Source organism: Plectropomus leopardus, chromosome 7 (assembly GCF_026936395.1).
Source record: "Plectropomus leopardus strain MGB_pleo_1.0 chromosome 7, ASM2693639v1, whole genome shotgun sequence".
Lineage (NCBI taxonomy): Eukaryota > Metazoa > Chordata > Actinopteri > Perciformes > Serranidae > Plectropomus > Plectropomus leopardus.
In genome coordinates, this window is record NC_142182.1 from 36,594,921 (window position 1) to 36,612,512 (window position 17,592).

The following is a 17,592-nucleotide window of genomic DNA, read 5'->3' on the forward strand; positions in this document are numbered from 1 at the left end:
TTATCTATCCCCACTTACCAAAAGGTGTCAATGTAAGTTTTAGCAGTTACCATCCCCAGCAGACAGCTGAATAACCAAAGTACCTTTGCCAACTCTGCCCCTTATAGGATAAATATTTCTGGGTTTAATAGGTTAAATTAGCAGCGGAAGAGGGTCAACCATCCTGAGGATCTGATGGACCTCTCCACTGGATGTGTATCTGGGTGATATTGACCTTATTAAGCCGATCAGATATACTAATTAAGTCATGGCAGGCTTCAGTCTAGCGCCATAACAATCCTCAGCCCCAGGTTACCTTAAATAAACACCATCCCAGTGAGCTCCAAACAGTGAGATATACAGATTTTATATGTGTGAAAAGGAAATAATCAGATTCAGATATAGTGGGTGTATCAGAATTTGCCAGCAATAAAGAACAATGAGTGAAAATTTTGGATAAAGAGACTTAAGGGTGCCTAAACTACACACATTCAAAAACACGTCTACTGGGTACAAAATGCTAATGACGTGAGGAAGAAATGTTTTGTTAACACTCTTTATAATGCTCATTTCTATATTTTATAAACACAATGCATTAGATTCTGCTAATAGCACTTTATAATTATAGTTATAATATCATAAATATTCATAATGATGAACATTACATAAGTGACATGAAAACGTCAGTTATTTAGTTCATCATCAAAAGCTTATGTCAAATTATAGTTCTCAATTTTCTGTTATGACAGGTTAAACAAAAGTGAGTCTTTAAAGACTTTTGCATAGATTTAATGTTTTTATGCCTCAGCACCAGTGAAAGATATGGCTGAGGCATTATGTTTTGGGGTTTTTCCCACCATCTTTATATCCCATTCTCATGAATGTGACATTTAAAGAAGGCCTTGAGAGAATTTTTTTCAACATTTCTCACAAATAGACTAAAATGATGAAGTGGTGACATTTTATATCCAAGAGGTAAAGGTCAGACTCATTGTGACATCCAAATATTCTGCAAAAACACTTTTCTGGCCAGCAGAAGGGGAGACTTTGGTCAGATGCTGAACTGGTGACACTAATCTTGGGTGCCAGCCTTGAAACTGTGCTGATATTAGAGATCTTCTTTGCTGTGTGATGCATTCATGTTTATAATATGTAGCTTCTTTGTAGTAACATCCATATTTGAAACATTATCAGCTATCATGGCTGCTTATGAGTCTGGACAAACTCTGTATGGCAGTAATTCAAGTTTTCACACCTAATACCAACTGTAACAGTGATTAGAATGCATTATAAAATGATTATAATGCATTCAAACTATAAGAATTATAATATAATATGAACCTCGCAAAAAGTCAGTTAGTCAACAGCAATGATCAAACATTTTACATGACCTTTTAAGTCATTATAAAATGTTGTTTAATGTGTTATAATTATTATCATTAAGTGTTAAGAATATTTATGTTAGCTTATAGCTATAATTCATAGTGCTATAGGCAAATTATAACACATTATCAATATGTTTATAATGTATTTATAGACATGGGCATCATAGGAACAATAAGAACATTATTTTCATACCTGAAAGAATATTACAAAGGCCAATTTTGCAGCCAGGACAGACCAGTACTGTTTGGAGAAGGTGTAGGCATCAGGGGCCCACGGAGGGTCTCTGTAGTCCTTGTACCTGGAAAACAAAGACAAGAAAAGTATTAGCAAATAGGAGCCTACAACAACATGAATGAAAAACCTAGTAATTCTTAGGAGAGATTTGTCTCAGTAAAATCCCTGCTATAAACACCACATTTTGCTGTTCCAGGAAAACTCTTGTCAAGTTTGGGATTTAGGTAAAGCAAGAGTTAAGCTGTTGGGCTCAAGGATTTAAAGGAAAATCCAGGTAGGTCAAGGTTAAGTGAGAGACTCTGACCTGCACATAGAGACTCCGGTGATGAGGGTTGAGGTGGGCGCACTGCTTGCTGGGAAGTTGCTGACATTAAAGTAGGACAGTGAGTGCTCTGTGTAACCACTCATGGTGCCGTTCACGCTGTACATGTACTGGTAAACCATTCGTGGCACAAACTCAGACGTGAAGGAGATGACAAATGCCTGAGAAGACAAGAGAGTGAAAATGACAATACTGTATATACATTATCATATACCAGTTACTGCTATCACATCCATATTTAACTGTAGATGCTAAATCTTTCTTCAAGCTACTTTTAAAAACTGAATACATTTTTAATATTTTTTGTGATTTGAAAGATCAAACAAAAAGAATCTGATTTTCACAGCAGGAAACAGCTCACTGTCTCATCTACAAAACACTCTATCCAGAAACACAGAAGTATACTCTGACTTAAAGGTACCCTGGGAGATTTCTGACCCCAGTAGCGCTATAGAGCGATGGTTTTACAAATATTCCCAGTTTTGTGTTGCCATACACTTTCCTGCCACCAGTTTTCTGCTACCTATTTGACAGTTGGTGACGGTAATGAGTATAGAAGCGTAGTAATTTGGCAACGGAAAGAAGACTGCCAGCTAGCTACATGATGGTAACTTCGTTCACACAAATCATTGAAAAAAGAAAAAAAAGAAAACTGCTTTGCAAGGTTTAGTTAAGAAAGAAATGCACTCAACACATTTGCTAGACCTCAGTGATACACATAATGGGCCTCATGCAAGAAACTATATACAAACAAAGTCATTTTTGCTTGTATCCACAATTTGTTCTTATTTTATTAGTACCCACTGATGTTTGGGATTTTTAATCTTTGCTCTTATTTTCACAGACCACAGACTGTTGCCCAGCACATCGAAAAAAAAAAGTTTTTTATTTGAGGAATATTTAAAAAAATGCATCACTATAATTTAATCAAATGTAGTTAATTTTTTAGAGTAATTGTGATGACAGCATTATTATATTTCGGGGCCAAAGAAATATACTATACTTGGTCCACTGATCCCAAATACTGTAATTTCAATTACTTTGCATCCGTCTGCTGACCAGAGTTGAATGTAACTAAGTAAATATACTCAAATACTGTACTGGAATACAAATGTGAGAACCTTTACGTTGCTGGAGTATTTTAATCTCATACCAATTTCAACTTTCACTCCATTACACTTCAGAGGGAAATATTATACTTTTTATTCCACTATAATCTGATAACTACTTTACAAAGATTTTTGTGCACAATCCATATGAAAGTGTACAAATGCAGCTGAAACAATTTGTTGATTAATTAGAAAATGAATTGACAACTATTGTTTTAATTGTGTGTTATTTTTCCAGCTTCTCATATATACTGTTTGTATGAGGACTTGCTGCTTTTACTTTTTATTTTAATTATTTTGACTTATGAAATGTATTTAAACCTTTGTGCATGTGTACTTTTAATTTTAATGCTTCAATACATTTCCCTAAAATCACATGTACTTTGTTGAAGTGTATTTATCAGTAGGCCTACGTCAGTTTCATTGCAGCAGAAGTTCTTTTTCTTACAAACTTTTTTGGTGTCATGTCTCCAGTCTTGTTCATGCACACATCAGCCTGCCCTTATATAGTGTTTAGGTGGCATTAACTGTGCTAACAGGTGACTTATGATTAGTAGGATTCATTACTGAGCACACCTGGTCAGAGCAGATTTGGATGGTTAAGAACATTTGCTGCATCTAGAGTTGACTTCTCTTATTTTTTTTATCTTAAAAATTAATTAAAACTAAGAGAAAATATGAGAGAGAAATTTAAGAGAATGCAGCTGCATGAGGCTAGTATTGTTGAAAAACGGTAAATGTAAATATAATTTTGTTTGTTTAAAGAAAAAGTCCACAGGGCTCCTTGAACACAAGAAGTGGATCCACTGGCTCTGTCAAAAGTAACTGTGTTGCAATGAAAACCAAAAGATAAAAACTTGGTGTAAAACTGGTGTAAATGAAGTGGAAAAAAAATTCCAGTTCACATTACAGAAATAGAATGAGAGTAGAATGGACATTGCCATTAAAATCAACATAGGAGCATCGCCAGAGTGGCAACTATTTTTATATGTGACATTGCAACTGCAAAAAAACTGTTAATGCTGTAGTGGGCTACCTTCCAGATACACTGACTTGCAGCGAGTTGCAAACTCACACATGCGCCTTGCGGTTTTGAGTGGTGCTTGTGGTTTTTGTTTTTTGTGCATGCTTGGGGGTTTCTCTTTTTGTCCTCCTGTGTTGCAGGGGATGGTAGAGACTTCAGGGTGCTGGAGCTCTGTGCACACTTCCTCACCTGCGCCTCATCTTCAATCACCTCCCCTGCAGCATAAAAGCTCCCACTTCACTCACCGGCACCAGATTATTTCCCACCTCACCAGTGGTAGATCGGCCATTTTCTCTGAGCTATGTCTCAAGTGCTCCAGCCCTCAAGAGCTCCAGTGCTTCCTGCTTCCTCTGCCTTCACGCTCCCCGGCTCCCATCCCCCAACTCCACTCCCTACCTCACCATTCACATTATCATTAAAACTCTGTTGCTTGTCCATTGTCAGTCTGTGTGTTTGCAAACGGGTCCTAGCCAACAGTGATGACCAAATGAGCAGTGGAATAGTACACAGCATGGAGAGGGTCTTTTGGGCACTGTGTTCATAGCTTTGTTACCAGAGAGGAACTGGGGACTGCTGTATTTGATTGCTCCATATTTCTATACAGAAGGCCAAAACAGAGTTCTCGAATTATTGAGTGTGACATAACAACTTACAATCTCCATTTGCTTTTGAGCTAGTTAAATGGCCACAGCAAACACTTTCATGTCCGTTGTACTCTTCTTTTATTTCTATGGATGTCATAAAGATATTACAAAAGAAAAACTTTTCATATGTAACACCAAACTCATAGTATTTAAAACATAAAGTAATTGTTATGCACATCACTTTAATATGGAAAGACATTTTATGCTAGAGGTCAAATGGGCACAGTAGACAAACAGACTCACACACACTTACATTGGTAATGACAGAGAACTTGCTGATTCCACAAAGAATGTTGTACCAAATCCCTGGAGATAGCACGTGCATGCAAAGAGACAAAGACGGAAAGGGAAGTGCATGTGTAAGTGTATGTGTGTGTGTGTGTGTGTGTGTGTGTGTGTGTGTGTGTGTGTGTGTATATGGTGTGAGTATTTGTGTAAAGGAAAGTGACAGGCATACGGACATGAAGACAAAGAGACAAAAATGGAGGGGCAGAGTGGAGTAAAGGAAAAGAAAGTGATTAAAAATCCCAGGAAAACTTGTTTCACATTCACACAGAGACTGACAGAGTGCGCTGTGCTCTCATGTGTTATCTGTACCTATGTCTTTATGTCTCACTGCGTCGGGCCGTCGGATCTCTGTGACAAATTTTGCAGCATCGAGGCGGATCTCAATGACATTGTTGAGCAGAGCAAAGGCTGGAGCCAGCGGGAAGGACGCCACGAACAGTGAAACAAAGCCATACTGGATTACTGCAAATATAAACACACATACACACATGTGGTTCAAGAATTCTGTTGTGTAATTGCAGTAGTCAGCAACTCAGTGAATAAAAGTGTGACTCACTCATTTCCATGTACTCTGGGCTCACGCCTTCGAAGGGTTCAAGGGCGTAATCTTTGTCAAACTGTTGCTTTGTTCTCCTCTCCTCTGCTTCACTCTCCTCGTTTTCTGCTGCTCTTTTCTTTCCTTTCTCTTCCTGTAGTGTTCTGTACATCTTTTTCAGCTTACTGCAAAGAAAAAGCAGGGAATAGAGTCAGAGCAAAGATAGCATTGACTGGAAATTTGTATGTAAGTAGCCGTTAAAAAACATTGATATTTCTATACTTACGGTATGAGAACCTCAAACACGTTGTTTTGAATGAGCTGCTTTCCGAGCATGATCATGCTGAGCTGGATACACAACTCGATGAGGCAGCCTGGTGGAGCACACTGTGGAGAAAAATGTTAAGTCAATATTTGACTTTAGCTGGAATTGATACAAGGCAATGCATACAAGGCTCAATGTATTTTAAGCAAAAAAGCTTTTAAGCTTTCTTACTTTCATCCAATATCCAATCTAACATTGTCACGCTGTTGACCTTGTATTTGATTATATGTATGCACTAAAGGGTGAATAAAGGGTTAAAAAAAAGTTTTTCAATTTAATGCAATGCATATTAGGAAGCACAAAACTGCATAAGAAACCCCGGCCAAAAACATTAGCAATTTCCCAGTTCCATTCTACCCTCGTCTCTGTCACACCTAGAAAGTGGTCAATATTTTTTTAACATTTAATGTGAAAAGTAGAGCTGTCAAACCATTAATTTTTCAGTTATTAAATTGCCTATTTTAGCTCGATTTTTTTGCATTTCAAAACTCTTTTGAAGTCCATAGTGGCAAGGTGAAACAATTCTTACCAAATTGTCAAACAACGGCAAAAAAACTGCATGGGACTAGCATGAAGTAAGCATGTCTGTACAGTGGAGACTCATGGGTACCCACAGAACCCATTTTCATTCAGATATCTGGAGTTCAGAGGTCACGAGACCCCCATGAAATTTCCATGTCATTCCTCCGTTGCCAAAATTGTAGCCTAATTTTGGAACATTATTTTTCCCACCTTCCTGAGAAGCTAGCATGGCATGGTTGGTACCTCAGGTCTTCTAGTTTCAATTGATACCAGTATCATGGCTCTAACTTTAAAACTCAGATCGGTACTGCCTCTCTGAATGTCCGCCAGTTACTAACACAACATTTTTTTTTCTTTAATTAACACATTCTTTAAAGAGCTTAATTGCATTGCAATTAACACATTACCACTGACAGCCCAAGTAAAAGTTCTAAAATAGTCTTAAATCTAACTTGCTGTAAGCTGTACAAGCTCTGGTACATATATACAGACACATTGACAATAAGCAGTAAAAGGTGTAACGGAATCTACCTCTTCCATGCGATAGTCTCCAAAGACATAAACATAATCGCCAGGCCGCCCAACAAACCTGTACGTGGAGAGGAGAAAATCACAGAATGAGGAGTCAATGAAAAGAATGTGGTGAAGTGAGAGAAGTTAGGTTTTAGAAGAGACACACACCTGCCCTTGAAGAAGGCCACATAGAAAATAGGTGCAAAGGCGTTCATGGACTTGAGGAAGAAAGACTTAAAGATCAGTTTCTCCTCAAACTCTTCTTTTGTCTTAGGAAGTTCTATTGGAACGGAGAAACAAATGTGAACATGTGATGTCAAGCACACTGACTGATAACTTCCAAACCCTAGCTTCCTGAATCAATCTCATGGCCTTTCGTGTCAAAATATTTTGACTTCTTATTCCACCAAAATGTTCATTTGTTCAGCTCAAACAAAGCAGCACTAAACTATTGTGAGTCATATGGCTTCCCTGTTTAATGCTTTACTTTGTAATAGCATTAATTTCATTACCCAGTTCAGTCAGCCACACAGCGATCGCTCCATAGACCTCCTCCAACACCAGCACCACCATCATGTTGAGGATGATCCCTGTGGTGGTGACGGTCATCCTCACGCTGGCCTTGGCTTCAGGGTCAGGGTTCATGGACCACACACTTAACATGCAAATGCGATAAACAGCCACCCCGACCACTGCTGAGAATGTTACAAAGATCTGAACACACACACACACACACACACACACACACACACACACACACACACACACACACACATACACACAACATTAAAGTTAATTGACAAGACTGTTGAGAAATATTTGATTTCTTTCATGACAATGCTTTATAATAACAGTGTGTTTTTAATATCTGGTATATATAAATATCTATTTTTATCTTTTTGTTCCTCTTATCTATTGATTTCTTCTCTCTTTTTTATTACTGTCTTTCTGTTATTTTATATTTATTTAGTATGGTCTCTGATGTCTGGAATAAAGTGAATCGATCTGCACAATATCAAGCGCTGCTGGTACTGATTTAGGCTCCCTACTGTTGACACAAGATCACTGACAAATTAATGGATATAAAGTGGGAAACACTGAGGAAAATATGTAAAAAATTCACAAATACCATGAACATTATGCCTGCAAATTTCTGTGAAATGCCTAATAAAAATGACAATGATCATAAAATATTGGGAGTATAGACGTATTACCAGTAGCAGTAAGGTGGCCATATTGATGAGATAACCTGACAGGTGATCCTCAATGTCCAGGGACTCTGGCTCTCGCTGTCAAGAAGAATATGCATTTTACTTTAGTATTCAGATGCATGCACACACTCATTGGTATTTGCTTTAACCCTTTCAAACCCAAGCAAATTGGCTTGATTTCTTTTCAAAACATAGGAAGAAGGCAATGAGCTGCGAAAAAGAAATGACGTGAAAATTAGCAAGAAATTAGTAAAAAGTACAATAAAATTACTTGAAATTTAGTTTAAAAGAAATAAATGACCTGGGAAAAGGGTTAAAAAAATTTAATAATTCTTTAACACAATTTTAGATATGTAAATATATGATATGCAATAAATGATAATTATAAATTATAAGCTTTTTTTCTTTTCCCTAATGATTTTAAAATAAATATTTTCCTAAATCTACTAATTCCTACTAATTGCAATTTCTGGAACATTTCTTGCCAAGTTGCTCATTGCTTTTTTTCCCAATGTTTTTGAAAGAAATTGCATCAATTTGCTCAGGATTCAAAGGCTTAAATAACTTGTGAAAGCAGCACAGGAAAAGCGATCTCGCTCCAGGTTTCAAAGAGTTAATGCATGTGCAGTATCTATCACAAACAGTATGTGATGTGCAGTAATGCTGAGCTCATTTTCTGCAGACACACGTTATGTTTTCTATCTGGCAGGTGGATGTTTTGCCATCTGAAAGGACAGAAATCCCCTCCCCTTCCTCCTCTCCCTCCTCCCTTTCTTCTCTCCATCAGTAATCTGGGCTAATCTCAGGCAGGTAAGCAGCTTTGGACTCAACCAACCACTGGAGGTGAGGGGGGTTTCCTTTCTGTGCACTGACATAAACTCATACAGGCAGAGCTGCTCCATAATAACTTTCCTGGAGACGAAAAACTTAAGACGGGCTCTAAGATTTGCTTTTGTAGACAGATTCCTTCACCTTTACTGAGTTTAATGTAACTTAAAAGCTGAGCTGTGTGTTAGCATCCGCTATGAAGCAAGTGTGAATCACTTTAGTGTCATCAGCCCCACCCTCTCTCTGGAGCAACTCTGTCCACATAATGTTCGATCACACAGAGCAGTGGTGATACCTGTGAGGCCAGCATCTGGTCTGTTTCTCCATCCACACCATCCTCGGCTTGATTCAACTGCAACACAGTTAAAAACATTTGTCAGTAAAAAGTTTTCACTTTAAGCAGTTTCTTAAAGGCAGAATTTACACTACAGGGTTCAAGTGACCCAATTAAGATTAAACAGGTTTTAAGAGTAGATGTAAAAAAATTCAGATATAGGCAACAAACTGAAACTGGGCATTAAGACTTGTAGTGCAAATCCAGGCTTAGATACAACACCTTGTTCTTAGCGTTTGCTTTCATCTTCGCTTTTTTCTCCTGTAGAACTTCTTCATACTCAGGCCTCATCTCCTCCTGCAGCACACACATAAACATGTTAAAACACATGGGACAACAAAGTCAGGGATCACATGTGTGAAGAGAAAAATCCTTATATCAAACTCAGATTACGATATGTGAAAATGGGCTTTTTAAATAAAATTGACTTGACTTGTTTGAGCTATTTACAATTTAAAAACGGATAGCTGGTCTGCATTTTCATAGTATTTTATAGTCTTAGGAACAGCTTTACAACACCATTCACCCATGCACACACACATTTCTACACTGTTGGCCGAGGCTACCATACAAGGGGCCACCTGCTCATCACAAGTCCTAAACACTCACAGACATGCACGCACGCATGCAAGTAAGAGCGAAATGTAAACAAATAAATCGAGTCCTCGCTATATTGGCATTTATGTGTGTCAATAAAGTTAGAAGAGGATGAGAATAAAGATGTGGTAATGGCTGGCAAAAGAGGCCAACTTGGCAAGCAAATTTTGCAACGAGAGCTCAAAGTTTGTATTAGCATCTACTAGCATTTAGCATTTAGCAGTGTGGCGATGATCAGTGAGTCATTTCATGCTGCATTTCTGTTGGTTGGTTAGTAGACGTAGGTCATAGCAGCAGTCACAGGGTGAGATTATCATCCCAAATTTCTGACACTGTCACAATTTTATCCCAGGCTGTCTTTGATCACATTACCACGACAACGGCCATCTTCGAATCTCTCTCACTGTGCAACGTTGGACCACCGTTTTAGGGCCACGACCAAAGACATCACCAGGTTTCTTTCACGCTGGTCATCTTTCGTGTGGGACAGCCCAAAATGGCGCAGTGTAAACCGGGTTTAAGGTGTGTTGACCGATGCCAGAACAGTTTTTTCACTTTGACTCAAAAATATTTACTGATCTTTATTGGATTTTCTTTCCCAAAAATATAAAAAAGTTGTTGTTCATGGTTTTCTTAATAGAGGACACAATTCACCACAGTTAAGAGTAAACAGGGTCTTCTCATGGACAGCCCAGAATATACTTCTAAAAAACAAAGTGCAGAGAAAAACCCTGCAAATCTCATTCCAGTAATTAGCTAATACATATAATAATTTTTAAAATAAAAGAGATAAATAATACAGCTTTTAAATCAGATATTGGGCACATTTAATGGGTACAGAAACTTGCTCACCTGGCCTCGCTCCTTCAGGCAGCAGAGACAGAAAGACAGACACAAAAGTAGATAAAAAGCACAGAGAAAGAGTGGTGTTAGGTGTTAGGTGTTAAGAGTGTTTACAGTGTGGTGTGACCCTGCTGCTGTGTCATCAGCAAGTGCACTGCTTTAAGAACAGACCAATCCCATTACAGCCCTTCCCAGGGTAAAGGGTCACGTTAATGCATTGGAGGCCACCTTTATATGTGTGTGTGTGTGTGTGTGTGTGTGTGTGTGTGTGTGTGTGTGTGTGTGTGTGTGTGTGTGTGTGTGTGTGTGTGTGTGTGTGTGTGTGTGTGTGTGGAGGGAAGCGGTCTGACACAAATGATTATCTGTGAGGCAAACCACAACTGTTTACATGACTGACTCGGGCCACCAGGTTAACACTCACACCCTAACTGACTTTGCACTTTAACAAGCTGGAGTTAGGACAACAGAAAGCTAAAAAAAGAGACACAGAGACCTTGTACTGCTACTGACAGAGCAGTAAAGGCAGCTCTGACTATGCCTGTTATAATATGATGTTCTGTATGTGTGTTCAGTATTCTCAAATCTTTATTTGTACCTCCTCATCCTCCAAGCTTGTCAGGTCCCACATATGTTTCAGACACATCTGTCGCCTCTTCCAGTGCTCAAGGAAACAGGCAGCTACAGGAAGATACACAGAGGAAATATTTTCATATTCCGAAAATCACTGGCTTAAAAATAAAAAACATTTTTGAAGAAAATCATAAAACATCTGATAACATTTAAGTGATTGAGTAAAAAGAAGCACTAATGAGGTGACCCTGCCCATAAAGTGATATAAGCAGTTGCTTAGGCCTCCCTGGAAAAGAGTTTTTAAGGATTTTTTATTGCCATTCCAGCCATGTAATCGACAAAAAGAACAAAATGAAGTAATTAGGTCTCAGTGATCATTAAAGAACAACATTATGATAAATAAAACACTAAGTTAGCACAAACTAACACAAAGTGAGCAGTGCAGTATGTAAACAGTAAAATCCTGAAATCTTAAAATATCGAGAAACATTTATCAAAACGCCCAGAGAAACATGAAACACAGAATGTAAAAAATCAAATATAATTAAAATATTAAAATCACATTCAATTAATTAATTATCAACATATTAAAGACCATATTTTTTTCATGAACGCAAGACAAGAACAAAATGTATTTATTCTGAATGTTTTACAAACTTAAGTTGACATTGTTTTGTCTCTGTTGAGTGTCCTTGAGTATTGTGAAAAGCACTCTATAAATAAAATGTATTATTATTATTATCATCAAAATTGTGATTGGACTTTCTAAAAAACATAAAGCTTGCAGAACATTAAGCTCAAAAACAGGAAAAATGGGTGCAAAGTAAGTAATTTACTGTCCCCTGTGAAGCATTCCAAGGATTCTAAAGTAAAAAAAAGAGGTTTACAGTTGTATTAGATATAATAAGTCAACAAAATTAATGAACAAGACAAGAATGAAATTCAACACAAACTGAGATAAGTATTTTTATAAGCTATTCTTTGATATGATGGCCTATGATTCAAGTTCAGCAAATGACATTTGGTTTAAGAGGACCATTCATAAAGTCAGGGGGTAATAAACAATACAGTATTTACTGGTGTATGTTTGAAGATAGCATGGCTGCTAATAGCTCCCACTTTAGTCTCTCCATGCTCCGTCTGTACAAATGATGTGTTTTCTGTGCTCTCAGTGTTTATTTTAAATGTAAACAGCTTGATGGCACATTGAAAAGCAGGAGTGATGCTGTTGGAATGCGCAAGCGTTCCTGAATGCCTGTTATTGAGGGTGTGACAGATGCGTCCTGAGATAAACAGAGTTCGTCTTTTGGAATGCAGCACTGCACACTAAATGCCATGTGAAGAGGGATAACCAATCACAGCCAGCAAAACTCTTTTCCTTCTTCTGTCAATATCAGTCTGTGGTAAATATGGAAGAGAGGACACCACAAGAACATCTGAGAGTATATCAGCTCTGCTCTCAGGATTTCTGGTAAGAGGGCTATGATACGGTGCTGGATATGGTCGCTTGGCAATCTCAGATGCAACCTCGCCTCTGCGCTCATGAAAGTTGGCACAGAGTTGGCACATGAGTAGCACCCAGTGCCCGACCTCCCATTTACCAGGCCCTTATTTGTATGTGTGCTTAAACTACAGTCAGTGGCAACACATTACAGTGGGGGGGTAAACCAAGTCCTGGGCCCCCAAAAGCATTTAATACCTCAAAGTTGTCCCACAGTACATTTACATGCAGCGGAGCAGCTTGATGTTGATGTCTGTCTACATATAAGTTTCAGTTTGTGCAATTTGAGGTTTCATGGAGATCTGCTTATTGTCACTCCGCCTGTCAGTTCAGGCTTGTCTGTTGAATTCAACCTGCTGTAATCTGATCAGGAAAAAGAGTTAGTTTGTATATTTACCCCACAGAGACATGAAAATGGCAAAGAGGACAGTGGCTCCGTTGTCAAACAGGTATGACGCCTGGGCCAGTGAGCACACCGAACTCAGACGCCAGTAGTCACACACTCCATCACACAGCGGACACATGGTGATGTTCAGGTTGTCATTACATGTCTCTTGGCTGAACAACAAGAAGCGAGAAAATCATATAAACACACAGGGTGTTCTTCTGATAAGCACACATAAGTTTGAGAGGTTTGGGGTTTTTTTTGCCTACCTTGGCACATTGGCATCCACAGTGAATATGCCATACAGGAAGACAATGATGCCCAGTACAGAGGGAGGGATGAGGAGCTGAGTATAAACACCCAGCCAGGCAAAATACAACCCAATCTGCTCTCCAAAGTACTTCCTGTAAATAAAGAAAATATATCAATTCGCTGCCTGGGTTTGCAGATTTCCTTTTTTTTTGCCCCACTAGCTACAGGTCCAACTCTGGTTTACGTCCCAGCTACAGGCCATATTATTCCAATTTAGTCTAATGTCACAGAAAAACATTTGAAAGCAATTGAAGCAGCTAATGTTATTTTCAGTGGGTAGCCAACAACCTGTGGTGCCTTGTAGCTTTGTGCGTGCTTGTGGTTTGTTTTTTGTGTATGCTTGGTGGTTTCTCTGTGTGTGTCCTCCTGTGTTGCTGGGGCTGGGCGTGGCTTCCGGGTGCTGGAGCTTGGTGCACTCTTCCTCACCTGCGCCTCATTGTCAATCACCTCCCCTGCAGCTTAAAATCTCCAGCTTCACTCTTCACCGGCGCCAGATTGTTACACACCTTACCAGGGGTAGATCGGCCGTCTCTTTGGAGAAAATTATTGTTGGATTGTGTTTTTTTTGTGCTCATTCGACTTTCCTCAGTGTCTACCTTCGTCAAGCTCCACGTGCCTTGCCACCCAGCCCTTTGCCTCAAGCTCAGCCATTCGACATCCAAACCACTACAGATCAACTCCACTCTCTGCTCATGCCTCTCCTTGCCTCATCTCCACCATCAGCCACACCAGCCTCACCTGCCTGCCAGCTCCCTGGCTCCCATCCCCCAACTCCACTCCCAACCTCCCTCCATTCATATCATTAAATCACTGTTCATTTTCCATTTTTTTGTACAGTGTGTTTGCTATTGGGTCAAAATACCCCCTTTTTGGTACCAAGTGGAGTAACAGAATAATCTGGCCAATTATGGACCCAGCAAGCCCGGACTCCATTCTGGACACCCTCTCCAGGCAGGGAGTTCTTCTCGGCCGTCATGACGACATGCTGTGGGGAGTTATGGAGTCATTGCAAGGTTTGAACGGACACATTGCCCATATTACTGCTCAACTGGCCCAACTCAACTTTGAGGCTTCTGCCTCCAGTGTGCCCAATCCTGTGAGTAACCCACCTGAGAGTAATTCTCCTGCTCCCCAACCCGACCCGACCTGAGAACCCTTTGTTCCTCCACCAGAACATTATTCAGGGGATTTCGGTTCTTGTGGTTGTTTCCTTCTCCAGTGCTTATTAGTTTTTGATCAGCAACTATCTAGTTACCCCTCTGATAAATCCCAGATTGCATACGTTTTATGCAATCTGGGATTTATTAATTTATTAAGAGGTAAAGCCGCTCAATGGGCAGCCGCTTTGTGGGAGAGGGGTTCCCCTGTTTTGTTTTCTTTTTCTGACTTTTTTGCGGGGCTTCCTAAAGTTTTTGACCATCCTGTTCAGGGCCAGGAAGCAGCTTTCAGGCCCTCATGGACAACATGCTGAGAGGCATGTTAGGTTGCTTTGTTTTTGTCTACCTTGATGATATCCTGATTTTTTTATTTTTTTCTCGCTCTTTGGAGGAGCATAAACAACATGTAAGGCTGGTGTTGAAGAGGCTGTTGGAGAACATATTATTTGTGAAACCTTAGAAGTGGGAATTCCACTCCCCCTCCATCAGTTTTTTGGGTTACATCATCGCCAAGGGCCAGCTTCAACCCGATCCAGCCAAGATCCAGGTGGTCAAAGAGTGACCCACGCCCAACTCTCGGAAGGAATTGCAGCGCTTTCTCTGATTTGCAAACTTCTATCGACAATTCATCAGAGATCACAGCAAGATTGCCGCCACCCTCACCTGTCTCACCTCAACCAAAACTCCATTTTGCTGGAACCAGGAAGCAGACCACGCCTTCGCTCTCCTAAAATTCCAATAACCAGCGCTCCTGTGTTGATCCACCCTAATCCGTCCCTTTAGTTTGTGGTGGAAGAAGGATGCTTTGGACACTGGTGTTGGAGCAGTTCTCTCCCAACGAGACCAAGGTACCCAAAAGCTTCACCCCTGTGCCTTTTTCTCTCACCGTTTATCCCCTGCAGAAAGAAACTATGATGTGGGCAATCGAGAGCTGTTGGCGGTGGTACTGGCGCTGCAAGAGTGGAGGCACTGGCTGGAAGGTGCGGAGCTCCCCTTTATTATTTGGACTGATCATAAGAACCTTGCCTACCTACACTCAGCCAAATGTCTTAACCCTCGGCAAGCCCGCTGGTCGATGTTCCTAAGCAGGTTCAACTTTACCCTTTCCTATCGCCCTGGCTCCTCCCTCTCTTGGCTCTACTCTCCTTCCACTGACTCTAGTGAGGCTGAACCTATCATCCCCACCGCCTGCGTTGTGGGTTCTGCCTCCTGGGAGATTGAGGCTGTGGTGAGACGGGCTCAGGAGCAACAACCAGACCCAGGAGGAGGACCACTTAACTGTTTGTTTGTTCCTGTTACTGTTCGCTCTCAGGTTCTCCAGTGGGGACACTATTCCAAGCTCACCTGCCACCCTGGGGCCAAACACACAGAGTTTGTGGCTGCCTGTTCCGTTTGTGCTTGTGGTAAGGCTTCCCATCAGCCTCCTGCTGGCTTGCTCCACCCCCTTCCCATCCCCAATCCCCCCTGGTGTCATGTGGCTGTGGACAGTAATACTGACTACTGTTGATCCTTTCTTTAAATCAGTTCACTATGTGCCATTGCAAAAGTTACCCTCCGCTCTTGATACTGCTAAGTTACTTGTGGAACATGTTTTTAAGTACCATAGACTGCCAGTAGACATAGTCTCCGATCCAGGTCCCCAGTTCTCCTCCCAGGTGTGGCATTCTGTAAGTCAGTGGGCGCAGCAGCCAGCCTCTCCTCTGGTTACCACCCCGAAACCAACTGCCAAACGGAACGGGTGAATCAGAACCTGGAGGCGGCACTGCATTGTGTAGCTGCTCACCACCCCATTTCCTGGAGCTTCTTTCTTCCCTGGATCGAATACGCCCACAACTATCTCTCCTGCTCGGCCACAGGTATGTCTCCATTCATGGCATGTTTTGGTTACCAACCCCCTTTATTCCCTGACCAGGAGGAGGCAGTGGCTGTTCCGATGGTGGCCGATCACCTTCGGGTTAGGGGAGTGTGGAGAACTGTTCGGGGCGCCCTCCAATGTTCTGCGGAGAGAACCAAATGTCTGGTGGACCTCCATAGCTCTCTGGCCCAGGTGTGGCTTTCATCACGTGACCTTCCATTACAAACAGACTCACGTAAGCTCTCGCCTCGCCTTGTTGGGCCCTTCGAGATAATTAAGATTGTGAACCCCACCAATGTCAAGTTGAAGTTGCTATCATCCCTGCACATTCATCCTGTGTTTCATGTGTTGCTGCTTAAGCCTGTGTCTGCCAGTGACCTGGATTGTGAATTTTTTTTGTGCTCATTCGGACTCTTTTTGTGCTCTCCTCAGTGCCTACCTTTGTCAAGCTCCAGTGCCTCGCCACCCAGCCCTTCGCTCAAGCTCAGCCATTTGACATCCAAACCACCACGGATCAACTACACTCTGCTCACGCTTCTCCTCACCTCACCTCCGCCATCAGCCACACCAGCCTCACCTGCCTGCACACTCCCTGGCTCCCATCCCCCAACTCCACTCCCAACCTCGCTCCATTAAATCACTGTTCATTTTCCATTTTTTTTTGTCCAGTGTGTTTGCTATTGGGTCCAATCCCCCCTCCCTTTTTGGTACTGAGTGGCGTAACACAACCCGATTTTATACATCCGAAGAACTTCTATAAAATGAACTTCATGGCAACCAGACTGAGCCTCTAATTGAGACAGGCCTTCAGTTCTCAAAATGTTTCGCCACACCGGGCTAGTAAAAGGGACTGTGCTTTTAATTGAGGCGGGCTTATATTTGAAGTTTTACGGTAATCACTTTTTATTTCAACAAGCCCATAGCCTTTTCTCTGGAAGAATCATCAGGACAATCTTTACATATTTAGTCCCACTGGTCTGTCTCTATGCGAGCAGAATCATCAGTAAAATTGCTGGGTCGAGCTCTTAGTGGCTGTTAGTGGCTGTGATGAACATTGCAGCCTCAAACTTGAGCTGTAGACTAGACTTCTGTTTTGGTTTGTACTGTTGAGTAACTGT

The 17,592-nt window shown here is 40.9% G+C and overlaps 2 protein-coding genes across 4 annotated transcripts in view; one reads left to right on the forward strand and one right to left on the reverse strand.

Annotated features, from left to right (window-relative positions):
* The window catches only part of ano2a (anoctamin 2a), a 35,669-nt gene that overhangs the window by 5,212 nt on the left and 12,865 nt on the right, over positions 1-17,592 (reverse strand). The window contains exons 11-26 of the mRNA XM_042496362.2: positions 13,420-13,554; positions 13,163-13,323; positions 11,290-11,372; positions 10,704-10,715; positions 9,477-9,551; positions 9,216-9,272; positions 8,096-8,170; positions 7,394-7,595; positions 7,050-7,161; positions 6,900-6,957; positions 5,808-5,908; positions 5,543-5,706; positions 5,296-5,448; positions 4,952-5,004; positions 1,904-2,082; positions 1,558-1,663 (exon numbers count right to left, since the gene is read on the reverse strand). Of these exons, the coding sequence (XP_042352296.2) occupies positions 1,558-1,663; positions 1,904-2,082; positions 4,952-5,004; positions 5,296-5,448; positions 5,543-5,706; positions 5,808-5,908; positions 6,900-6,957; positions 7,050-7,161; positions 7,394-7,595; positions 8,096-8,170; positions 9,216-9,272; positions 9,477-9,551; positions 10,704-10,715; positions 11,290-11,372; positions 13,163-13,323; positions 13,420-13,554 (1,726 nt within the window). The remainder of the gene's footprint in view (positions 1-1,557; positions 1,664-1,903; positions 2,083-4,951; positions 5,005-5,295; positions 5,449-5,542; positions 5,707-5,807; positions 5,909-6,899; positions 6,958-7,049; positions 7,162-7,393; positions 7,596-8,095; positions 8,171-9,215; positions 9,273-9,476; positions 9,552-10,703; positions 10,716-11,289; positions 11,373-13,162; positions 13,324-13,419; positions 13,555-17,592) is intronic.
* LOC148189252 (uncharacterized) lies at positions 13,571-17,573 on the forward strand. 3 transcript variants are annotated; one of them, XM_088080613.1, is made up of 3 exons: positions 13,571-14,558; positions 16,532-16,709; positions 16,907-17,573. In XM_088080613.1, exons 1-3 carry the CDS (start codon positions 14,370-14,372, stop codon positions 17,266-17,268), a joined length of 729 nt encoding a protein of 242 aa, XP_087936739.1. In that variant the 5' UTR covers positions 13,571-14,369; the 3' UTR covers positions 17,269-17,573. The 3 variants fall into 3 exon arrangements, 2 of the variants coding, with proteins under 2 accessions (XP_087936739.1, XP_087936738.1); XR_015777103.1 differs by having other exon boundaries at positions 13,571-16,022; positions 16,532-17,573; XM_088080612.1 differs by having other exon boundaries at positions 16,532-17,573.

Bases quoted from the DNA above. Each gene is read 5' to 3' on its own strand.
- LOC148189252 (XM_088080612.1), top strand. From the start codon at position 14,370: ATGGACCCAGCAAGCCCGGACTCCATTCTGGACACCCTCTCCAGGCAG. The intron at 14,559-16,531 runs GTGAGTAACCCA...TTCCCTGACCAG, and splicing joins CCTCCAGTGTGCCCAATCCT to GAGGAGGCAGTGGCTGTTCC.